The 24,830-nt window shown below is 56.4% G+C and overlaps 1 protein-coding gene and 3 long non-coding RNA genes across 7 annotated transcripts; 1 reads left to right on the top strand and 3 right to left on the bottom strand.

Moving 5' to 3' along the window:
- Nucleotides 1–1,106: 1,106 nt before the first annotated feature.
- Nucleotides 1,107–8,437, bottom strand: LOC140641704 (uncharacterized). Of its 3 annotated transcripts, none has more exons than XR_012038296.1 (5): nucleotides 5,495–8,113; nucleotides 5,027–5,229; nucleotides 2,697–3,010; nucleotides 2,170–2,282; nucleotides 1,107–2,073 (listed from the first exon to the last, which is right to left on the bottom strand). It is a non-coding gene; the product is annotated as an uncharacterized lncRNA (long non-coding RNA). The 3 variants fall into 3 exon arrangements; XR_012038299.1 differs by lacking the exon at nucleotides 5,495–8,113 and adding an exon at nucleotides 8,291–8,437 and having other exon boundaries at nucleotides 1,108–2,073; nucleotides 2,697–3,005; XR_012038295.1 differs by lacking the exon at nucleotides 5,495–8,113 and adding an exon at nucleotides 8,291–8,437 and having other exon boundaries at nucleotides 1,109–2,073.
- A 2,165-nt stretch (nucleotides 8,438–10,602) lies between these two features.
- Nucleotides 10,603–17,458, top strand: LOC140641669 (NUT family member 2G-like). Of its 2 annotated transcripts, none has more exons than XM_072841930.1 (8): nucleotides 10,603–10,927; nucleotides 11,312–11,658; nucleotides 12,824–13,544; nucleotides 14,444–14,572; nucleotides 14,943–15,082; nucleotides 15,507–15,787; nucleotides 16,275–16,391; nucleotides 16,635–17,458. In XM_072841930.1, the coding sequence occupies exons 3-8, from the start codon at nucleotides 12,859–12,861 to the stop codon at nucleotides 17,364–17,366; spliced, it is 2,085 nt and encodes a 694-aa protein (XP_072698031.1). In that variant the 5' UTR covers nucleotides 10,603–10,927; nucleotides 11,312–11,658; nucleotides 12,824–12,858; the 3' UTR covers nucleotides 17,367–17,458. The 2 variants fall into 2 exon arrangements, with proteins under 2 accessions (XP_072698031.1, XP_072698023.1); XM_072841922.1 differs by having other exon boundaries at nucleotides 11,312–12,476.
- On the bottom strand, nucleotides 11,477–15,352 carry LOC140641711 (uncharacterized). The gene is made up of 2 exons (XR_012038311.1): nucleotides 11,934–15,352; nucleotides 11,477–11,689 (listed from the first exon to the last, which is right to left on the bottom strand). It is a non-coding gene; the product is annotated as an uncharacterized lncRNA (long non-coding RNA).
- A 1,034-nt stretch (nucleotides 17,459–18,492) lies between the features above and the next one.
- Nucleotides 18,493–19,724, bottom strand: LOC140623136 (uncharacterized). Its single transcript, XR_012022810.1, has 3 exons — nucleotides 19,618–19,724; nucleotides 19,425–19,521; nucleotides 18,493–19,329 (listed from the first exon to the last, which is right to left on the bottom strand). It is a non-coding gene; the product is annotated as an uncharacterized lncRNA (long non-coding RNA).
- Between the last annotated feature and the right edge of the window lie 5,106 nt (nucleotides 19,725–24,830).

Below are 24,830 nucleotides of genomic sequence, written 5' to 3'. Positions count from 1 at the left end.
AAACACACTCCGGACTTCCACTGGGCCCCAAACCATCACAGAGACATCAGCAACCCACACAGGACGATGATACACTAGTCAGATTCCCTCCAACTCTGTAAAAACACAAATAAACCTCAAAAGTAGGAATTCATGTCAACAGATTCTCAGCAGACTCTCAAATAGGATGTGTGCAAAACCACGCAGGGCCCATGGGTCCTCCGGGGGCGCAGGAGACTGCAAAGACACGAACCCACAACACCCTTCCAGGTGCACACGACCACCCACAACCCCTGCTTCCAAACACAAGACCCACCTTGACGTCTTTAAATAAACCCTAAATCTCCACAACCAACGCACACCCACACAGTCCTTTCACTCGCAAGGAACACAGCCACGCACCACCTCAGGTCCCATAAGAACACGGGTACGGCGCTGGCAAAGGCTTCTAACTACCAACCAGCTCCCCCCATGACACAGTGTAGGGCTAAGTGCACACACTTAACGGGCTGTGAGCAAGGACTTACCAATGATAACACAGGTACGACTCCCCGCGCCTGGTCCCGCAAACCTAGGGGTTACCTACAGCAGTCCTAGGTTACAGCTCCACTCCACAGCCACCCCTCCTGTACTCACTCCCTTCGCAGCATCCCCCCCAGGCACAGTAGAGCCTCCACACCCCACTCCCAGGGTGCCTCCACCCCTGCAGCTGACCCGCGGACCAAGACACCTGGACACGAAAAGGGACCTGCTGACCACCCGAGACCCCAGACAGTGAACCCAGGGCCCGCAGGCGCCTGGAGCCCGGGGTGGCCAGGGACCCCTGAACACTGACTACCAACCCCTGAGCAAGGACCCTAGACTCCTGAGCGGTGACCCAAGACGTGCGGGCGGCCCAGGCCCCAGAACCCTGACCAACAACCCCTGAGCAAGGATCCCAGGCTCCTGAGCGGTGACCCCAGACCCACGGGCCGCCCCGACCCCCTGAACGCTACATATCTGAAAAGGGGTTAATGTCCAAAATAGGAGGATCTCCTTCAACTCAACAATAAGAACTCAAAAAAAAAAAAAAATGGACAAAGGACTTGAATAGACCTTTCTCCAAAGACCTACAAATGGCCAACAAATATAGGAAAAGTTGTTCAACATTATTAATTGTCAGGGAAATGTAAATTAAAATCACAATGAGATATTGCCTCACACCTGTTAAAATGGTGGGAGTGTTTCGCACTGCTCATCTACTACTGGGATGTATTTTGCATCTTCACCACATCGCATCCAGATGCATTGATAAGGGTTATGTTTAGTTTGTTGGGATGTGTTAACCAGTATGGCTGATATTCTGGCACATGCAAAGTGCTTGGTCATGACCACTCACCTCTAACACCTGAGAAGTGGAACGATAATGTACCCACCTAGCGGGGTTTTTTATGGATTCGGCAAGCATGAATATAAACGTTTTCCTCATAGTACCTGGTACCTACTAGAAACTATTTTATTTTTTTTTTAAGATTTATTTATTCAGAGAGAGAGAGAGAGAGAGAGGCAGAGACACAGGCAGAGGGAGAAGCAGGCTCCATGCAGGGAGCCCGACATGGGACTCAATCCCGGGTCTCCAGGATCACACCCCGGGCTGCAGGCAGCACTAAACCACTGCGCCACCGTGGCTGCCCACCTGCTAGAAACTAAGTGATGCAAATTCACATTCTCTATGGAGCCTGATGAACACAGCTGGGCACTCACGCTGGGTCTACTCTTCCCTCAACCGTTTTGGCTGTCAATATCTGGGTCACGGGAAACATGCTGCATTCTAAAGATCACCAGGCACTCATAATTTTAACTTATATTTCATGCCTGTTTCATTGCACTTGAACTATGAGCCATAGGAGTTTACTTCTTCCCTGAACAACATTTGTGTTTGGAACTTTGCAGGGTGCCCTGTGTCCTGTGTTACCTGGCTTAATTTATTCTGCCTGACAGTGATAGGAGCAGACAGTGGTCAGGCCTTGGATGTGTCCTGGAAGGAGGTAATGAAGACTCAGTGGTCCCATCCTTAAAGAACATGTGTGCCACGAGGCAGCAGGCTCACAGGTCCTGTTGACAGAGTGGACAGTGAAGCTCACCCTCTCATGGATGGCCTGAGTCTTTCATGAGCCAATGGTTACCAGTTGCCAGGGATACAATACTCACGTTAGTCTTGAGAGAGCACAACACTGCAGGATACTGAAGCAGGATGAGGGCCAAGGGAGTAACAGGGCAGAGCTCGGTCAGGAAGGCACTCCTTAAAGAGCTCCGGAAGCATTCTAGCAGGAGGAAACAGAGAATGCTAAGGCCCCAAGGTGCATTGCAAGAACAGAAAGAAGGCTGCTGCACTGGGGGGTCATGACCAAGGGCAGAGGGGCAGGCAGTGAGAGGGGGTTGGACCACATGGTGCCTGGGAAGGACACTGAGGAGTCTGGAGTTTGTTCTGAGAGCAGTGGGTGCTAAGGAGGGGAAATGAGAGGCAGGAAGGTGGTGTGAGATCATGGGGAAGAGGGATCCCCCCCCACCGGAGGAGGTGACTCACACACAGTGTCAGGGGAGAGAGTGGGATGGGCAGCAGGGCAGAGTGGGGAAGGACAGTGAGAACTGACATGCAGGGGGCCTCGTGCTGGTGTGACCCAAGGACACAGTGCGGTAGGACATATGGGCAGGCAGGACAGTCAGCAGGGCCAGACCTGAGAAGGGCCCTGTAGTGGGAGCCACTCAAGGAAGAAACCAGATTTCTCTCTCGGGAACTGTCCTCAGGTCTACTACTCTCCTGGCAGAGTCTATCCAATGGGTCAGCTCTGTTCGCACATTCTGGAGAGGACTGATCAAATGTGACGCCCTGGAGGAGAAACCCTGACCTCCTAGCCACCCCACTGAGGACAGGATACCCACTCCTGTGGGGTGTCAGCCCCACCCTGCATCCAGCCACCAGATGTGATATTCCCAGACCTGTCCAGGTAAGCGTAAGAGGACCACAGACCATCCTAGGGGAATGGCTGCCCTAGAGAAGAGACAACATGAGTGTGAACAACAGATCATAACAAACAAGGGTCAGGCTCTCACAGTCATCAATATGCCCCAGGTCCCTCCCAGGCCAAAACCCTTTCCACCAAGTCACGGTGAGCCACTATCACACAGCCCCATGGAGCTCCACACATCCTCAAACACACAAACTCTCTACCTATCAGATGCCTGGTTGTGTACCCAGAACCCTCGTGCCCCAAGCAGACATACACCCCCAATCCCAATAAAATTACAGCTATGGTCTTGATGCAAAAATGCACTCCCAATCATACCCCACTAATCAAACACTTAAACACACACATCCTCATAGCCCACAAAAATCCATTCCCCCACCGTATCATTCCCCCATCAATCACACAAATCTTCAACAATAATGGACTACATTAAAACCAAACTCACATACTTAATATTAAACACGATCCCCTATTCCCAAATATACTGGAGTGTGAATGTCCACATATGTACAATGCCTCCAAAGCTCAAACACATAAATACCATCAAACGGACACACATGGGGTTTCCTACCTCTCCTACATACTCCCCAAAACAAACAATAACCTCACCACCCTGATACAAACACATACCGGTCTCCCTCTTGAGAACCTATAAATAGCATCTGTCTACACCCCCCCAATTATAGACACACAGCTCACAACACCCCAATTATAGACACAACAACAACACAACAGTTATATACACTGACAACCCAAATCTCCCAAGTCTCTCCACTCCCTAAATTCTTACCCTGACAAGATAGGTGAGTACACATATAGTGCTGAAGCCTCAAACACACAAATCTAACACACAAAGCATTAAAACACATGACCTTGCGTCTTCTCAAACGCATATATGCATATTCACAAGTCTCAAAATGCAGATCCAGCCACACACACACACACACACACACACACACACACACCATGCCACACCAACTGTATACTCACAGCTCTCATTGCCCCCAAATCACACATACGCAATCCCTACACATTCTTATTATGCCAAACCACCGCATACCCCAAACATAGACCCATAGGATCCCCCCATACCCGTTTATCCTGATTCATGTTTTCTCCCCAACCTCCTTCCAAACATGAAATACACACACACACACAACAATCCTTCCAACCCCTGTCCCCAACCAAGGTCTCCAGAAAAAAAAGTACTCATCAGATCATCTTAAACCTGAATGAAAAAAAATATATATATATATTCATATATATGAATATATATATATATCCACTTGCCTATATATATCCATTTGCCTATATATGTATCTCCAACACTTCAAGCCCCTCAAAATACACAAGAACACTTTAAAATTCATCAAATTCCTAGATACCTTACATAAATACACACACCTGCAACCTTTCATGCCCCAAACACATATACCTAAGCAACCCCCAATCCTCAAACATATAATGACTCATTAAACACTCTGAACTCACACCACAACTCAACCTGTGCGATATACACTCCACACACCCACATCAACGTCCCACAAGACCATAAATATTCACAGGAACTCACACAAGCCCAGCGCATACACACCCTGCACCTCACTGGCACACACATGTACACAGAGCTCCAACCTCATGACGAGAGGTGCTGTCTACACGGCCTACAGCATGACAACCTGCTGATACCCAGTGTGGATGTTTCCACAAAGACCTGAGCTCAGAATTCTGACCCCAAGCTCCCACTTTGCTTTACAAGTAACCACTCAAAAGCTGAGCCCACAAAAAGGTAGTGACCTCCGCTTCAAGCATCTATAAGTACTCAGTGCTAACTGTCCTGCTCCCGATATCCTGCTTTCTGTGACCTGAGATGTATGATTAGTACACAGTCCTGTCATTTTATTGGGGACAGGTTATGAAGGAGACAGTCACTAGGAATCCACTCGTACGAAGAGAGGCGGTTCAAGGAAGTGATGATGGCACCTTTCCCTGAGGAAAGAGATTCACCATGAGGGAGAAAAGGCCAGTAGGAGACTCACCATAACAAAGGCCCAGAAATGCTGGGTGGGTTGTCCAAGGGAGGTGGGAGGCAGGAGGCAGCTATGTGGTCAGCTGGTGACCACATGAATCACACGGCTCCCTCTGGTGGGTTTGCAGCTCCACATGGACAGAGAGAAAGGGTCATCCCCTCCGAGAAACATGAAACTGTGATGAGCTTCCCAGCCCTAGGAGCATCTTGAACCTTCAGAAGAGAAAGGAGAGCATTTCTAATGGGTCGGGAACATCAACGCCATACCTACCCAGACCAGAACTTCCAGCCTGTGGTCTCAGCCCCCAGCCCTTACTCATGGACAAAGCCTCTCCACCTCCGGCCTTGTCAGCTCACTGACCCCTAGAGGTCCTGCCCAGCCCTGAGGACTCAGGTTTCCACTGAGGCAGGCTGGTGGACAACTAGTGATCCCCAATACTCCCCACCACCCTGGGCACGTGGTTCTGCAGACTCTTACCTCCTGGACCCTGTGTGGAGGGTGTCCTTGCCTACCAATCATGTTCCAGAAAAGAGAGCTATACCTATAGCTGCCAAGGTGACTTGCAAGGGCTTGCCTGGGAGAGCATGCCCTCTGGCCTTCTGTCTAGGAATCCCTACAATGTTCTGAATACTGTCTGTCACACAACCTGACACGTGCCACCCAACATACTTGCAAAAGTTCTGCTCTGCACAGCCACAGTCCACCAGGCCTATCCATCTTGGGACCCAAATGCCAAGACCATAAATGCTGGAGGAGTGTCCACTTGCCTAACATACAGATGCCTCTGAACCCATCTGCATGAAGAACTGGAAATCATCAAATTTATGGGGGGTTCTTTGGCCTTAAAGAAGAGGCCAGCCTGATTAGGAGTAACGCAATGGTTCAAAATGACCAGAGTCAATGCACACACACAAGGACCCAAAGCTCTGGATGCCCCATTCACAATTCAGAGACACCCATATACACACCCAACGGTGCCTGCTTCAGACAGACACAAACACACCAGTGGTGTGCTGGTAAATGCTTAATAAAGGCTCTCAGAGGAAGGTGGGGAAAACTTTCATTTGAGGTTTTTACCTGGTATAAATATTCCCAGCATGACTAATTTCAAGCTACCTATCTAACATCACTAAACAGAATTAGAATAGATATGCGCCACTGACCTTCCCAAGTTAGTATGAGCCAGTTCTAGCACACCCCATCCCCTTCCATGCAAATATGTGCACACAGTCCACCTGTACCCTGAGTAGAAACTCAACTCACACCCCAGATACACACACACACAAAAACCACATGTCTATACATACACTCATATATACACACATATCATTCTCCTGAACATACGTGAACATTTTTATCCTCATTCTGACCTATCAGACACATATAGAAACACACTAGTCTTATCCAAAGAAATACGCTTTAAATACTCCTAACAACTTCATGCCCTATGAATAAACTTTGATAATTCATGCAGTTGGTGACGGATATATATACACAAACCAGCCTATATACACAAGACACATAGGAACATCTCCAGCAATCCGTTCATGAAGCAACTTCCAAATGCCAAACTGTCCCTGATGAGTAGCAGCCAGCTCTCACGTCTGCAAATACGAATAACCATATCACATACTTCTAATACACAGAAATATAATTCTCCCACTCCCCTATAAACAGAGCCCTATCTCCCCATCAGATACAGACCTACTCACTTCCCAAAATACATAAGTAAGCCTAATGGCTCCCTCCTAAAAGTACAAACACATGGCCCCAGCAAATACTCCTTCAAATGACCATGCCCCTCGAATAAAGACACACATCCCTCCACAAGCCCCAATTATACCTACAATAATCCGGTACACAACTATGCTAACACATCACCCACACCCTGTTTCACATACACCTATAACACCACGTGACCTGCACCTACATGACCTCACACCCCTGAATTCTCACACAGAATCAACTCTTCCGTCTTGGACGATACAGATTCATACAAAACCACATCACGCTGGCATATGAAGCATCTGCCAGTGCCACAAAATAGTCACTGGCTTTCCCTCTGCACACCAAAATACAAACAGGGCTCCTGACAATCAGAAAATGGAATACACAGAACCATGCAACAAGCTCTTAATACACAAATGATCCCCCTACATCGCCCACATATACAAAACCAGTATACCTAAACGAATACAGGCAGGCACCTCTCCAAACACGCCCCTCCTCACATGCACATAATCTTCCCGAATTTGCCGTTACTCACACAGGTCCCCAAGTCATGGGGGGAAATCCACATGCATCATACTCCCCCAAACAGCGAACCACCAACTCCTTGAGCCCGTATGCACTCTGACCTTAACTCCCTCCAAAACAACCCTCAACCGGCTTTCACACGCACAGGCTCCACACCCGCCCCCTCATCACAGAATGCACCTACCAATTCCCACCTGACAGCGCCTTCGAGCCCTACCTGTGCTCCACTCCCCTTGCAGCCCTACGGTCACAGCAGAACCGCCACGGCTCGCCCCACCGCCACCCAGGTCCCCCCCACGCACCGCACCAGGTCCCGCGGCTCATGACACTGAGACACAGAGGGGGACCTGTGGGCTGCGGGAGAACCCGGAACCCTCGGCGCAAACCCGAGACTCCCAAGGGCTAAATCCAGGCCCGAGGACCCCCCAGACCCCCAAACGCAGACCCCAGACCGGAGGTGCCTGATACCCCAAAGCCCTGGGCGCAGACTCCATTCCCGCAAGCACCCACACACCCGAACGCACCCCAGAGGTGCAGGCTCCCCAGGCCCCTGAGAGCAGACCCCAACCCGACGCCCTACGGCCCTCGAGACCCGCGAGGGTGGACCCCAACGACGGAGCGCGGACGAGAGACCCTGATGCAACCCAGGACCCCCAACCCGAGGACGTCCGGACCACAGACCCAAAGGGCCCCTAAGGCCCCAAATCCCCAAGCACAGACCTCAGAAACGCGAGCTCCTCAGGTCCCGAGGATGGACCCATGCATGCAAGACCCACAGACCCCCAAGGCTCTAAAGGGAGACCCCAACCGCTGAGCGGTGACCCCAGACCTGCGGCCGCCCCGGCCCCTGAACGCTGACCCACACCCCTGAGCCAGGACCCCAGACCCGCGGGCCGCCCCGGCCCCTGAACGCTGACCCCCACCCCTGAGCGGAGACCCCAGACCCGCGGGCCGCCCCGGGCCCCGCCGCCGACCCCAGGAACCGGCCTCAGCCCCGCGGGGTCCAGGCGCGCACACCTTGAACCTCCAGAGAGTCGGCCCCGGCCCGTCCCGTCCACGCCGCCAGCGCCGAGGGCCACACCACCCGCACCCGCACAGCCGCGCACGGAACACCACCCTCGGCGGCTACCCCCGAGAGCCCGGGAGCACGCCCGGCCCTCCACGCCCCACCGCGGGAGCACGAGGCCGCCCCGCGCCCCCCCCGCCCCCCCGCGCACGGCCGTCAGGACCCGCCCCCCCGCCCACGCATGCGCGCCTCCCCCACAACGAACCGACTAACGAACGCGGGGAGCCGTTGGGGGCGGGCCCAGGGCCCAGGCGTCCCGTCCCCGGTGCGCGTGCGCGTGCGCGTGCGGGCAGGCGCGGGGCACGTGCGGGGGAGCCCAGAAGTCCCTGCCGGAGAGGCCAACCAGAGGGTCAGGGCGCCTCGGGCCGGCACCGGGACTCCCGCACCCCGCACTCCTTGTGGCCGGGTCCCCTCCAAGCCAGCGCTCGGGAAGTGAGCCCTCGCGGTCATCACGTCCTGGACGTGCCCTCTGTAACCTTCCTCGGGACGCGGGCAAGTGCCCCTGAGCCCGAGGCCTCGCGTGTGCACAGTGCTGCTCAGCGGCCGCCCGCGTCCTGCTGCAGGTGCCCTGCACCCGCCGCGCCCCGAGCCCCGAGTTCCACGGAGGCCCTGTCCTGGCGGAGGATCCAGACCCGACCCGGAGCACTCGCAGGGGTCCTCCCGCCTCCACCGACGCAGCCTGTTAGCCTAGGGTTCCCGGTGGGCTGGTCCTCGGCTGTGCACCCGCCAGGGTCCCCGGTGGGCTGGTCCTCGGCTGTGCACCGGCCAGGGTCCCCGGTGCGGCTGTTCCAGACTGTGCACCCGCCAGGGTTCCTTGCAGGCCGTCCTTACACCGCGGTCGCCCACGGGGCACTCCTGGGGATATTGTAGGTGGCTCAGCAGCAGTCTGGAACTCGCTCCCTCTTCTGTTGGAATACCCGGATGTTCAGTGGCAGTAGAAAAGGACTCAACTTTTTAATATTTGTGGAAGAAGCTCCCGTCGTCACAGCTCTTGCTGGTGCCTTGGGAGATGAGGGCTATTTCCTGGCACCGCAAACCTCCTAACCTCACACCACACACCTCCAAGTGCACGGCAGGGAGACTCCCCAGCGCTCAAGCCCCGTGTCTCCCCTGCTACCCGTGTTCTGTGATGGCTGGGAGGTCATCCCTCTTCTCAGACCCGTGACCCCTGTCCACAGGTGGTTTATTCTCAGAGGTCACTGCAGGAATGCTCAGAGATCAGGGTCCAGAGATTTCTGTCACTCCCTCTACCACGAGTCCTCCCCAATTACGTTGGGGCTAATTTGCCTCCATGTGCTGCTGGACTCCAGGGAGTTCCAAGTGGTACCGAACTGACTGCAGATTTGAGACCAGATAATGTTTCCAAGTGTCATGTTTCTATCGGTGGCCCCAAGACGGCTCATTCAGAGTGTGCATCTGAGCCATGAGTGAGAATCTTGTAAAGAGTTGGTCGAATGACTGGACAAGGGGGGCGGGGAGTACAAAGGACACTGCTTGCTCGAGTGCCTGAGGGCGACATTTTGCCTCAACATCTCTCTAATGGGAGGTTGTTGGTCGAAGACCGTTTCAGGCTTCCCGTGATGAAAGTTCAAGGCCTGAGAAGCGTCTCCAGGTTGTCTATTGTTTCAGTCCCCAACAGGGACTTTTGAAATAAAGTTCACTGTGATTTGCTTGAATTGCTCTCAGCTCGTGTCCCCAGCGAACGTCGAGGAAGAGGGGATAGACAGAGGGGTGCGCCTGGAGGGCCTTTTGGGCTGCGCGGTGTGCACGGCCTGGGATGTGTCCCAGAGGGACATCCTGCGTGTCTCTCGCCCCCTCAGGTGGCCGGTCGATGACTCGGACACTCGGGAAGTACTCTATGAATACTCCCTGGCCCCTGTCAGGGTGCGAGCGGGGGGAACACCGAGAAACCATGAGGAAGTTGGACGGGAATTGAGAAAATACTTTCTTACACAACTGCAGCACAGGGTGGGGGTGCGGAGGAACCCCAGGCCCGGGACTCCCAGTCCACCACCCTCCCCTGCAGGACGGCCCCTGTCACGTGTTCACACATCCCTGCCCTCCGGAGTCCACTTTCCTTTGCAGGGACAAGGAACGGTTTCAGCCCCTTCTCAGGAGTCTTGTTCAGGGCCTGCCCAGCGTGGAGCCTGCCCTCCCTCTGAACCGCCCTCTCCTTCCCCAACACCCTGCCCTCATAGGAGCTCTGCCCCCGGGACAGCGGGAGCGAAGCTGCTCTCCCAACACCCTTGGGTGCAGCCTCTGAAGTTCGCACACCTCGTCACCCTCGGCCAATCCCTAACAGTCGTCGTCTCACAAACAAAACACCAACGCTCCTTCATCTCATTGTGGCCTTGAGAAACTGACGGTGATGTGCAACATGAAAACCCGCATCGATGCGATTGTTCCTGAGGTGATACCGTGACTCCACATGCAGTTGAGCCTGGATTGCGGAAACAGGGTCTGTCCCGCAGACGGGAAACCCGCGGGCCCGTGAGCAGGGCTACCGGGGCAGACGGGCTGAGAGGAGGCTGGTGCTGAGGAAGGGATACATTCCTGGCTTTGACTCAAGGCGCACAACCATTTCACAGGTACTGATTATAACACCTAGAAAAACAGGGCTAGAGGGTGTTTTTGTGTCCTTTAGTGTCAGGAAGAGGAAGGTTTCCTGTCCCTTATTTCAGTAGTTAGCCCCACTGAGCCTAGACCGGCAGTGACGTAGGACGTGCCGAGGTCTCTTCGTGACCAGGAAGAGCCGAATGCGTTACACCTTCCTGGTGCAGATGCCGATATAATACAAAGCCCAGCTCAACGCAAAATTAGATAGAGGAGGAACAGATTTGCACTCAGAGTATATCAATAATGCTGCATGAGACACAGTTGTGGAAATAGCTGATGCCCTGTTTATCTAAAATTCCAATTCAACTGAGTGTCCATTATTTTTATTTGCTAAATCTGGCCGCCCTATTCTACAGGGTCCTCTGAATTGTAAAGGATGGGAGCGCTGCTGCTCCTACGATCTAACCTCCAGGAATACGGACAAGAGCCGCAGTGGCAGAACAAAGACAATCACTGTGCATATGAAACATATTTGGGAACCTGTATCAACGTTTAACCAGAGAGAAATATGCTTTCAGGTGTCAAAAAAGCAGAAATAGTTGCATTTACTTTTAGCCACATCCTACATGTCTCTCAAGATTTAAAGGACCAGGTGACACTGGTTTCCTGGGAGAAAGGGGCTGCGTTGCCAGGAGGAAGAGGCGGGAGGAAGAGGCGTCACAGTCCTTCCACGATGTACAGTTTGACTTTGAACCAAACAAAGGTATTGGGTATTGCTGGCTTGAAATTTTACACTAAAATAATTAAAGAGGTTAAAAATCAGTATCTGACAACAGCATCATAAGCCGGGGAACAGAACCTAGTGATGTGGGATCTCCTGTGTGTAGGCTGTGCATCCCCTTAAGAGACGGGCCTTCCCGCCCAGGGCCTCACAGGGAGGCTGGCTGGTCCCACTGCAGCCGCACAGCCCCTGACACCTCAGGGCGGTGGGCACACGGCCCGGGGCTGGAGGCCGACCTGCAGCTACACCTGCGGTACCTGCTGACACAGGCTGATTTGACACCCTCGGGTCCCCGTGGCCTTCGTAATCAGGGTCTGTGTTCCAAACTGGGTTCAGACGGTCCAGCCCCTGTTGACGTAAGTCAGGAGCCAGGTGGGAAGCGGAGTGGCCGCAGGGACTCCAGCCTGGGTTCATGGACGCCGACTGGGAGCAGGGAGGGCACCGAGGCACACGTGGTGCTGTGAATGTGGAGCACAGCCTTCCCGTCGCCCGGGAAGGCCCACCCCCGGCAGGGTGCCCCGGTATCATTTGAAAAGAACTCAGGGTTCTTGCCTACCTGCCAGAGCCTGGCTCCGGAATGTCTCCCCACCCCCACCCGGGGCCTGGCCCTCGGCCCCTCCCCCGGGCAGAATGTCCTGAGTCCTACATTCTACCCGTTTAAATTCAAACTTTGCACTCCTCAACCTGCATCCTGAGCGTCTGCTGCAGCAGGTCACAGGGTGGGTCCTGCACGGGACTCCTCTGACTGTGGAGGCTGCCCTGCGGCAGCAGCCCTGCTGGGGGGATGGCGACAGGAGGAGGTAAGGCTGTAGGCGGGTGGATGGGGCAGATCTGGGCGGGCCTCAAATCCCTGGGATCCAACTGTGACGCTGGACCGGGCTGTGGGTGGGGTGAGGTGGAGGAAGGGGAGCTTGCTGGGCTGCGGGGGTCAGAGTCAGGGTCCCCGAGGCTGCCTCTCGTGGGCAGGCCGGAGCCCGGAAAGCTGTGGTCTTCTCTCCCAGGGGGCAGGGGAAAGGGGCTGCACATCCTCCCTATAGAGTCCCCAGGTGGGACGGTCCCTGCTCTGCCCCCGGGGACCCAGGGGCCCAGGGGCCCTCGGAGCCGGCTGCCACTCCCTGACTCCATCGCCCTTTCCTTCTGTCCACAGCGTTTCCAGTGCTGCGGCCCCACGTGGCCACGGACATGGGCGCCTTTGCGTCTCCTTTCCCATCCCAGCCGTTTCCCGCACCCCCTCACGGCATACCCCACCGGTCCTCCTGGGCGCTGCCCCCGCCGCCCCTCCTGAACCTGCCCTTCCCCGCCAGTGGCCCCCTGGAGCTGCCATCCTTCCCCAGCATCCCGCTGGTGGCAGGAGACGCTGGCCACGGCCCTGGGGGCCCCGGGACCTGCAACGTCATTGTGCAGGTCGGGTCAGAGCAGGGGTCATTGGAGCCCCTCCAGACTCAGAACATCGTCCTGACCCAGGCCCCCCCCACCTGGAACTCGGCGGGGACACTCTGTGGGGGCGCTGCGTGTCCCACACCCGTGTTCCTGGCGGCCTCTGTGATGGTACCCGGCGTACCCGCCTCGGCCTTTGGGGGCTCCCAGGTCGGCCAGGGAATCTCAGCGCCAGGCCCTCTGGCTGCGGCTCTGCCACCAGCGGCCCCGCTAAGTGCCCTGGAGCACTTCGTAAACACCGGGCCGCCGCCCCCCGGGGCTGGCAGGGAGGGCAGCGGAGCCAGCAACCCGAGCACTGCGTCGTCGCCCAAGGACTCCTGTAACCCCAGGAGCGTTTATGAGAACTTCAGGCGCTGGCAGCGCTTCAAGTCCCTGGCCCGCAGGCACCTGCCACAGAGCCCCGACGCCGAAGCTCTGTCCTGCTTTCTCATGTGAGTACCTGGGGCCCGTGGCATCCCCCCCACCCGGGGGACCTGGGACAATGCGTGGCGGGCAAGGCGTGAGGGGGGGCCACTCCGGGGAGGCACCTCTGGTCCGGTGACCATCTCAGCGGACCCCCAACCCCGGGGAGCCTAGCCCACTTGACCTTGACCTTCCATGGGCCTCATGGTGCCATTGGCTGGGGCCTCGGGGGCCAGAGGGCCCCACAAGAGAGGAGGACCCCCAACCCCCGGGGAGCCTAGCCCACTTGACCTTGACCTTCCATGGGCCTCATGGTGCCATTGGCTGGGGCCTCGGGGGCAGAAGGGCCCCACAAGAGAGGAGGGCCTCTGTAGTCCTGTCTCCTGGGAACACAGGATGGGGCCTCTCATGTGGAGGGGATGGCCCATCAGGTGGTATCGGCCACCAGGCCCTGCAGAGGCCACATGCAGCCCCATCCTCGATGTCCCAGAGGATGGCAGTAGGAAGGGGAGGCCCAGGCTTGGGAGGGGTCAGGGCGTGGGCTCCCTCCTCAGGGACTGGCACCGGCCTGCCTGCCTCTCTGTGGCCTCTGGGTCCCTCCTGAACTCAGGGGGACGGCCCTTCCCTCTGAGGACGGGGCTCCTGGTCTGGCCCAGGAATGTCAGGACTGTTGTTGTGAAAGGCAGAGGCCAGGAGGAACGAGCCCCGAGCCCCGAGCCCAGCCCGGCATCCCTGCCGAGGGGGCCAGGGGATGGTCAGCTGTGCTCCCGGGCAGGGGTGGGGGCGGGGCCGGCCAGGACGGCTGGCTGCTTCGTGCAGTCACCTGCCAGCTCTGGGCCACGTGGGTGGGGGTGCGCTCTGCTGTCCTGGGGGCGGGGCCTGGATCCATGGAGCCCTGAGCCCTGAGCCCTGACCCCATGGCTTGCAGCCCGGTGCTGCGGACCCTGGCCCGCCTGAAGCCCACGATGACGCTGGAGGAGGGCGTGTGGTGGGCCGTGCAGGAGTGGCAGAGCAAAAGCAACTTCGACCGGCTTATCTACTACGAGATGGCGGGAAAGTGAGTCAGGGTCCCCTGCCCAGGGCTGGGGGGGAGTCCAGGCCCAGGCCAGGGTCAAGGGGTGCCGGAGCTCGGCCCAGTGGGGCCCCCTCACCTCCCTTCCTGGATCCCACCCTCCCCTGCTCTTGACTCACCCCTGCTTCCACCAGCTGGCCTGGGAATGGGGGGTGACCCCAAGTTCCCCATGGTCGGACTCCCTGCGAGGGAGCGTGGGGGAGGGGCTGCACATCCAGCTGACTGCCTCCTTGGGGGCCGGGGTCACGGCCTCCCCTCCAGGCCCCGCCTCTCCTGGTCCCTCCACCTGCTGCCAACTTAGGGGGCTCCCCGGTGGGGCCCCCTCCTCAGTGTGGCTGGGCCTCCTCACCCCCAGGTTCATGGAGTTTGAGGCGGAGGAGGAGATGCAGATTCAGAAGTTGCAGTGGGTGAAGGTGGCCCAGGGCCTGCCTCCTTCAGCCTCCCTGAAGCCTGAACTGCGGGGGCCCCCGGCCCGAGGGACGGCCCCACAGCCAGGTACGGACCCACATTCCCATGGGAGCTGTGGCCACAACAGGGTCTGGGGCAGCCGCTGTCCCCCAGGCCTGTCTTCTCCCTCACGTGGACGTGGCCACAGAGAGCCTAGAGTCTCAGCGCCCGGTGTCAGGACGGGTCCCAACCTGGAGAACTTCTCCTGTCCCCCCTCCCGTAGGGGGCCCTCCACCAAGTCTGCCTGGGACGTGGGCTGCGTGGGGAGACCCTTGGAGCATTGGGGGGGTCACATCCGCTCCCCGTATGGCTCTCAGATGCTCCCCCCTCCGGTCCCCCGTCCCACCGGGGCTGTGGTCTCAGGAGGTCCCGCCCCCCCCACTTACCTCTGAGCCCCCCCCCCCCCCCGCCGCCCTCCCAAGGCGCTGCTGGAGCCCCTCACGCCCCCTTCCTCCATCCTGCTCTGTCTCAGCGTGCATTCCCAGGAAGGCGGGTTCCAGGGCCAAGCCATCCCGCCGGCAGCCACACAGACCCCGGCGGCCCCGAGACAACAAGGCGCCCAAGGAGATCCCCCCTGAGGCCGTGAGAGAGTACATGGACATCATGGACGGGCTGCTGGGGCCTGCCCTCTCTGCCCCGGGGGGCCCAGTGGCTGAACGGGGAGAGGACGGAAAGGAGCCACAGTGGGACGGGGACCCGGGTCTCCTGAGCTACATTGACCAGCTGTGTTCCCAGGAAGACTTCATCACCAAGGTGGGTTGGCCCGCAGCCTGCTGTCTAGAAGGTTCCCGGATTGGCCTCCAACACGGGGATCGGGGCTGCGCCCAGACCTCTGGCACAAAGCTCCGTTCCGTGTTCCTGAGCTGCGTGTGTGCTTGTCTGTGTGCCTGTGCATGCGTGTGTATGCCTGTGTGTGTCCATGCAGGCATGTGTGTATACTGTGTGTTTGCATGCATGTGTGTTCGTGCACGTGTGCCTATGTGTGCATACGTGTGTGTACCTGTGTGCATGCAGGTGGGCGTGCAGGTGTGTGGGTATGTGCTTGTGTGTGTGTGTGCCTTTATGTCTGTGTGCACACCAGTTTGGGGGTGTGTGTGCATGCCCGTATCCACTGACTGTGATGTTAAATCATCCGGCCTTTGGAGAAGAATGGGGGGATCCGCACCTTCCAGGGTTCCTGCAGCACATCCTGGCCCCAGGGGCTCCTGCCAAGCTTACCCACACCATTCCTCTGTCCCAGGTGGAGGCAGTCATCCACCCTACGTTCCTGGCGGAACTGCTTTCCTCGGAAACTCAGCTGGACCTTCAGGCCCTCGCTGAGAAACTGGAACAGGAGGAAGGATTGAGCCTTGCAGAGGTGAGCCTGGGGAGGGAGGGCACCAGGTGAGCCAGGGGAGGGAGGGGACCAGGTGAGCCACAGGAGGGAGGGGACCAGATGAGCCTGGGGAGAGAGGGGACCAGGTGACTGGGAGGGAGGGGACCAGGAGGATGTCAGGAGAGCCACAGCCCCCAGGGCCCCTCTCCCCCTCCCCCTGATGCCACCGTCCCCCCTCCCCCCTCACACCTGTGTGGCCACCTGATATCACCTCCTTCCTTCCAGCTGGTGGAGAAAAGACTGGCGGCCTTGAAGGTGGAGGCTGGCGTGCGGACCCCCCCGCATCACTGCACAGCCGGGTGGGGCTCCGGTCCTGAGTGTGAGGCAGGTGCCCAGCTGGGGGCGGGCGGCGGAGCCTGCGCCCCGGAGACGGCCGGCCAGGAACCCCAGAGGCACAGCCGCGCGCACACGCACCTGTCGAGGCCCAGAGCCTTTGCTGGCTCCCCGCGACGACCAGAGCCCCCTGCGCCGTGGGCCTCCCCTCCCCAGGGTCAGAGGGGCGCCTCCCTTGGCCCCGGCTCCCGGGGAGCCCCCGTTCTCAGGGAGGCCCCTCCCTCCCGGGACCCTGGGGGGCCCGTGGTGGGCTCCAGTGAGGACGAGGAGCTGCCCAGCCTGGCCTTCCTCCTGGCCTTGCAGCACAGCCTGCTGCCCTGGGAGTTCTCCCAGAGTCCCACGCCCGACCGCCACCTCCCCAGCCCCGCACGGCGGAGGACCCCGTCTCCCCAGAGGAGAGGTCTGGGCCCCGCCGCTCCCTTGGCCCCCAAGTCCTGGAAGCGGGCTCTGTGGGGGGGCCCAGACCCTGCAGGGAAGACGCCCCTCCCTGGGGCCCACCTCAGGGGCTCTGGGCAGCCGGCCAAGGCCAAGGCCGTGGGGCCGCTTCACCCCTCACAGCCTCCAAAGAGAAGGTGTGACCCCTTTCCGATGGGGAGCAGGAGGAAGCGCCACTGCAGCCAGTAGGGGGGGTGCCCTCTGCCCCTGCCTGGGGCCCCCTGCAGCCTTGAGCGGCCTCCTCACCTGGGCTGGTCCTGCCCAGGGGGGCAGAGAGAAAGGGAGGGAAGGAGGGAGGGAGGGAGGGAGGGAGAGGAAAAGGGAGGGAGGGAGGGAGGGACCCAGTGGCAGCCCCCTGGGCACTGTGTGCACATTGGGAATAAAGATGGTTGTTTTGGGAAAGGCTCCGCGCTGCCTTCCTGGGGGCGTCCAGGTTGTGCCCGACAGGGGCCCACACACGAAGGAAGGGCCTGAGGGGGCCTTCTGGGGCTTCGGTCACCATTCCACTTCCCCACCAGGGAGGATGAGGCAGAGCCCCCAGCCCGGGGAATCCTCAGCTCCTGTGGGGCTCCTGGGGTGGGGGCCTCTGGCCTTCTGGTTGGAGGAGCATCTTCTAGTCCCGGTGCGGGGGTTGCTACAACAGGAGGGACTGTGGGGGATCCTATGGTCCCCAAGAGGACGGACACGGGGATGGATGAGGGAGGCTTGGCGGGGGGGGTGGCGCTGCCCCGCTGTGCATGCAGGAATGACTGCCCTGGGGTGGACACCAGGGCCCTGGCGGGATTTCTGGGCCACACCATCTCCTCCGGCCACGTGAGGGGCCCATCATGCTGTGGTGGCAGTGCAAGGGGACTGGCCAGGGTCCCTGGGTCTTCAAGGACACTCCTGGGTACTGCTCCCCCTTCCTGGGGGCCCCCTGCATGAACAGATGAGGACACACACTTGTATTCACGCGGGAAGCAGTTCCTACTGACAGCCCGTGACCCACACGCAGGAGCACAGCCCACCTGGAGGGCGGTGGGGCCAGGCGTCCACAGCTCCAGGGCCGGTGGGGGCTGGGACCCAGGCTGAGAGGCCCTCCTCATGGCCCCCCCGGTATACCCCGCTGGCACAGACCCCCCCACATACATCAGAGAGGGCTTCTGCTTAGCTGGTGACAGTGAGCTGAGCAGAGACTGGGAGACAAAAGACCCCAGGAGGAGATCCCACTGCCCCACTACTGCCCTGCTCTCCTGTCCCCCATCTGCTCACCACCCTCACCGGGTGCTCTAGCTCCCTCCGTCCCCTGCCCTCCCCCAGATGCTCTGGTCCCAGGAGTGAGCACCCTGGCCCTCAGCCTGCTTCCCTCCTGGCCGATGCCTCCCGTCCAGGGTCTGGGTCCTGGGGCCTGTGTGGGGTTGAGCGTGGCCCCTGACCGCTCACCACACACAGATGTGCTGGCCCTGCAGCAGGATGGGGCGAAGGCCTTCCAGGTCCTAGGGACACTTGGCTCTCTGCCTGCCCTCCTCCCCACCCCCAGCCAAGAGCTCGGTGAACATAGGGACTCGTGCGGGGCCTTGTCCTGCTCCACAGGATCCGCAGGCCGCCCCCAGGGGCTCCCCCACGTCCTTCCCTTCCTGTCCAGGCAGGCAGTGCTGGCAAGGCCCCCACCCTCCTGTCCCCCCAAAGGGGAAGTTTCCTCTGGGCCTCACTCCCCGCTGCTGCTCTTCCCCATCCAGCTGGGTCTCCAGAGAGAGGACTGGGCTCAGGCGCCCAGCAGATGCACACCATGTGGGGGGCTGGTCGGAGGTGCCCCCTGTGCGTGTCACCCCACTCTGTCCCCGCCCACAGCGTGCACACAACAGGTGCTGGATCCTAATGCCGTGGGGGAAGACCTGCCTGATTTCTTTAGGAAATAGGAGATCGACCCAGGTGCTGGATGTGACTCCAGGAGTCCCAAGGGCCCTTCCCTCTGGGATGCCTCGTGTGCACGCCTGGGCCCTTGGTGCTCCTTTCAGTAGCATGTCCTGGGATTGGGCTGTGCCGTCTCAGGGCTCATCGTCCCATCCTCCCCGAGTCTCTGAAGCTCAGATTCCTCCCTCATTCCATGGTCTGTCCTTTGGAATGTACTTTGTCTTGGTTCATTCTGAAGGTCACGTTTCAGGGACATGTGCTGTGGGGGAGCGTACAAACCATATGGGCATTAAGTGTTGTTCCCCAACCACACACACCAACTACAGAGGCTCCCCTGTCTGTAGGGCTCCTAACTGATTCTTGCCGGGGGTCATCACCGTCAGCCAATCCCGTCCTGTTGCACAGTCTGCGAGCAGGAACCAAGCAGATGCTGGTTCTCTCGTGCTCCTTCCTAATGAAGAGAAAGAGAGCCCCTGAGGCACTAGTCCCACAGCCCCCTGCCAATGCTGCCCTGTGGAGGCCCCAGATCCAGCTGCTGGACACTGACCTCCCCACTCCGTGATGCGTTTGCATCTCCTCCCCATGAATCTAGGGGATCCAACCAGGGTCCACAGTCACCGTCGGCCTGCATCACGCTCATGTGTTATTTTCTCTTTAATGAAAATGGGTAAAGTCATCTAAATGTTTCAACCTTATAGAAAAATGTGTAAATGCAATAGGAAGCAGTATAGACAATCCATAGACATAAGCAATGTTAACATCTATTTTGAACCCAGTCAATTATAATATAAAAGCTGTATTAAGACATCTGCATGTAATACCATTCACTGGTTTAAAGTGTACGGTTTATGGCTTTTAGCCTATTTATAGAGTTTTTACCATTGCCACTATAAATTTTAGAACTTATCAGCTACAAAAGAAATCTCATCCCCTGTCACAGTCACTCTGTCTCCCCCATCTGGGCCTCAGCCCTATGCAACGGCTCATCCCCCTCTGTCTCCGCAGACCCACGTACCCTGCGCTTCCATATGAGTGGAGTCATACAACATGTGTCCTTTCATATCTCTTCACATTTCATTTAGGACAGTGATTCCAAGGGGTGCCATGTGCTTTCACACATTCCCAATACTATCCCATCATGTGGAGATGCTACTCTTTGTCAAACCCATTCATTGGCTGACTTGCTTAGGTCATTTCTACCACTTGGCTAACATGAAAATCCTGCTGCGAATGTGTGTGTGCAAGTGTTTGCGGGGTTGCACATTTCATTTCTCTCTCTCTTTTTTAAAGATTTTATGTATTTATTCATGAGAGACACAGAGAGAGAGGCAGAGACACAGGCAGAGGGAGAAGCAGGCTCCATACAGGAGGCCTGATGTAGGACTCAATCCCGGGACTCCAGGATCACGACCTGGGCCAAAGGCAAACACTCAACCACTGAGCCACCCAGGCATCCCACAGGTTTCATTTCTCGTGGTGACGCACCTGGAAGTGGAAAAGGCTGTGTCATGTGGCATCTGTATATTCAACCTTTTTAAGAACTGTCGGACTATTTCCAAAGTGGCTGTACCATTTTAAATGTCTCCATCGGCAGTGGAGAAGGATTCCACTTTCTTTCCACTTCTAGACAATGCTTGCTATCATCTGGGTTGTTTTTTTTTTAAGATATTTTTATTTATTTGAGAGACCGAAAGAGAGAGAGAGCACACACAAGAGGAAGGGTGGGGGGAGAGGGAGAATCTCAAGCAGCCTCCACATTGAGCCCAAACCAAGATCCCTGGACCCTGAGATCATGACCTGAGCGGAAACCAAGAGTTGGACACCTAGCCAGCTGAGCCACCCAGGCGACCTCCCCACCATCATCTGTTTTCCTGGCAACTGTTATCTTTGTGGTTCTGAAGCCATCTTCATGGCATCTCAGTGTGGTTTTGGATTGCATTTCCCTGATGTGGAGCATCTTTTCAGATGCTTATGGGCCTTTCTGTAACTGGTTTGGAGCAATGTGCATTCATCCATTGCCCATTCATTAATTTGTCCTGTATTATCGAATTGTAAGAGTTCCTTATATATTCTAGATAAAGTCTTTTTTAGAGAGATAATTGCAAAAATATTCCCCCCTTCTGTGGGCTGCCCATTACTTTGTGAATAGAGTCCCTCACAGTAAGAGAGCATTTAATTTTAATGAAGTCCAATGTATGTATTTTTTTTCTTCTGTTGTTTGTGCTTTTGGCATCAGATCTTGAGAATTTTTTCCAATTGTGAAACTCTCCACACGTTAAGCATGGATTCTCACCGCCTCCCCCTCCCCCAGGCTTCAGCCCCCACCTTTCCGCTTTCTGTCTCTATGGTTCAGACTACCATAGATACTTGTGTGAGTGCAATCATAGGGTATTTTTCCTTTGTCCAGATGTGCTGGTGAGACAGGCATGTGATAGATACTCTCATGCCACAAGGAAGAAATGGGAAGAAGAGAGGGGGTGAGGGGCCCCAAGCAGGTCCAAGCTCAGCTCTGCAAATCCCATTAGACCTTAATGTGTGAGTGTAACCCTCTGGGTGCAAAGCTTTTACTCCAGGACCAGGGAGGCAGGAATATGGTGGCAGCAGCCGCAGGCCCTCAGCTTGTGGGATGCTGCTCACCCTGCAGCTCTGGGACGGGGGCAGTCTCGTCCTTGGAAACTGAGGTCCCCAGGCCTGGGCCCTGTGGGCCCGTGCTGAGATTTGCTGTCCTGATGATGTCTGTACTGCCTTCGGGTCCTTTTTCCCTTTGCTCTAAGGGAAGCACAAGTTCATGGCCCAGTTGCTCTATTCTCCCGTGTAAAGAGCCCAAGAATCCCGTCAGCCTTCCCTATCCCTGGCACTGTCATTGGCGCTGGCGCTGGCATCTGTGGGGCAACTGATTAAACACATGAGCCACCCCCATCGTCTCTTTGCAATGTGGCCCAGCCACCCCATGAGCAAGCTTTCCTGTCCTTGCCCTGGAGGAGAAGGAGGCCGAGAGCTTTCAAAATCTCCACATTCTGATTCCTTTTTGATTAATAATTCTGTCAAAAAGCCCGTGAACCCCTCCACAATCTGCGCAAGATTTGGGCTGTAGGGGTAGGCTCAGAGATTTCAGTAAAGGTTTAAGAGCCTCTGGCTTAGACGGGCAGGAGGCAGCGGTGACCCTGGGTCACCTTCCGTGCAGGGCGTCTACAGGCTGCACCGTAAATAGAACCCCGTCGTGTGCCTGGCCATGGCAGCTGGCAGCTCCTGGCCGTGTGGCCACAGTATGATCATCTGCTCCCCATGAGTTGCTGTGCTCCCCAGAATCAATGGACTCACAATCCGGACATAGATGCTGAGTCTGGAGCCCCCGGTGCCCCGAGAAGCTGTGTCCTGTCATGTGGCCCGGGAAGCACTTCCTTGTCACCGCACCTGTCATGTAAGGCTCCATGTCCTCGGGACCTCGCTCATCCTGGGAGGCAAGTGGCTGTGACAGCCAGTGCTGTGGGGCCCTGTGAGCCCAGAGCCAACACCAGAGCCTGACGGGTACCACTGAGGGAGACGAGGTGGGCACAAGTGACACGTCTGTCTGTGAGGCTCCAGCTTCCCTAGGTTTCTGCCTCTACTTCCCTGCCCCCTGGGCCCTGCTCTGAAGAGCCCACCTTTCTGCTGTCGTTGCTTCACCAGTGGATCAGAGGGCTTTGCCTGCTTATCTATATCCTCAGGCCAGGTGTTTGAGGCCTGGCTTGCATACACTGGGGAAATCGTACACACAGGAGTCAGGATTGCAGCTTGTGGGCACGGAGCCCCAGGACAGGTGGGGGTGCTGGCCTGGGGGACGGACGCCACAGGCTCAGGACAGGTAAATCCTCCCAGGAGCGACTTCCCAAGGTGCTTTTGGTCCCTGATCCCCACAGAGGTTCTGGCAGGTGCTCCCAGCAAGCCCCAGGCTCTGTGTGCAGGAGACCTGGGGCTCCACCTGCCACCATGGGAAGCAGAGCTGAGGAGACTCACCCTCTCTGAGAGTGGCTGCTCATAACTCCACACTAAGGGGCCTCTTCTCACTTCTGTGCCCTGCATCTGATGTACTGACTCTTCCCTGGGGTTCACCCCTGAAGTTGACTTGCATTCCTGTGTCACATCCAGTGATCCCCACCATCTGCCCCCAGACAATGGAGGGGGTCTCCACACCTGGGAAAAGTGACATCTTGCCTAAGTCACCAGCCCACTGGTGTAGAACCCAAGAAGGCCTTCAAGAGAGAAAGACCAAGGACTTATAAAGATTTTATTTATTTATTTATTACTGAGAGACACAAAGAGAGAGAGAAAGGGAGAGGCAGAGACACAGGCAGAGGGAGAAGCAGGCTCCATGCAGGGAGCCTGATGTGGGACTCGCTCCCAGGACTCCAGGATCATGCCCTGGGCCAACAGCAGACACTAAACCGCTGAGCCACCCAGGAATCCCCCAAAGACCAAGGACTTTAAAGAGACTGGGTTGTTTTAGGAGCATGGGCTGCAAGACGAGATGTATTTCTGCTCTTCTCTGATCCACAAAAAGAACTTCCCCTTCTTTGGAATTGAAAGTTGCAAAGAATGTCAAGAAATAATAGTTTAAGTGGACGACACATTCGTGGAATCAGGGAAGTGACCACCACATACAGGGTGTGCAGAGGAGATACCTCATCCTAGGTGCAGCATGGTGGTGGCTTGATTGAGAGAGAGGCAGGTACTGGGCGACCTTTTGTATATAATACAGATCAAGGTAAACCAAAGGTTACTAAAAGTCTCGTTTTAGGGCAAGCTTGCTTGTTTTGCAAGATGTGCTTCTAGTCAATTGGGGTTAGGATGTCCTTTCTTATGAAATGATGGTGAAAAATAAAAGATGGGCAACCTCATGAGAAATTGCACCTTTATCTGGGTTGGAGGAGTCAGGGGTCATAATGAACATGTTGACTGTTGAAGTGGCAAGAGAGCAGGGTTAAATTGTCCAAGACTGCTTCCCTGTGGACCAGCCTCCCTAAGGTTTCATGGACACTGCCCATAGCCATAGCCAAGGCCCAGGGCTGTCAAAAGTGGTAAGCCCTGCCTGGTGACTCAGCCATGGGCCTACTGAACATCACAGCTACAACCACAAGCTCAGAATCGGATGCTGACCAGCAAGGGAGAGGCTGGTGTTCCCCTCATTCCGAGTGTTCACTAGATGGGAGTGACTGGGCCTGAGTCCTGTGGATCATGGTGCTAGTTCTAATCCCTGCCCGCACAGAGCCTAGGATTCTCTGATGAGACACCAGAAAGCACCAGAGCTTGACGGTTTGGCCCCTTTTCTGGGTCCTGGATTCTGGATCCTTGGATCCTGTGTGCTAGCCCAGAAAGCAAGGATAATGGAGACCCACAAACTCCCACTCTTCCCCTGATAAACATGTCTCTGGCAGCCTGGAGTTTATATTTTTGGGGCATTCCCTTATGGTTGCTCTAATACAAAAGACTGAGAACTACTATGTAATATTAGTGTTTGAAAAGTTTACTCCAATGATATTTGAAGAATGCATTTAAAGTAACTAAAAGAAACATAACTGCATTTTACTCTACTGTGTCCAAAGTATAAGCTTTAAATAATATAAAAATGACAATAATAAGAAGAAAGCCTCCAAATATTTGAAAATTAAGATGCATACATCTAAATAATTCATGGTTAAAGTAAGGATCTCAAGGAAATTTTAAAAAATACACAGAACTAAATGAAAATGAAAATACAACATATAAAATATGGTAGGATCC

The sequence above is a fragment of the Canis lupus genome, chromosome 1, assembly GCF_048164855.1.
Source record: "Canis lupus baileyi chromosome 1, mCanLup2.hap1, whole genome shotgun sequence".
NCBI lineage: Eukaryota > Metazoa > Chordata > Mammalia > Carnivora > Canidae > Canis > Canis lupus.
Note: the sequence above shows the minus strand (reverse complement) of the source record. Positions and strands in the feature narration are given on the sequence as shown.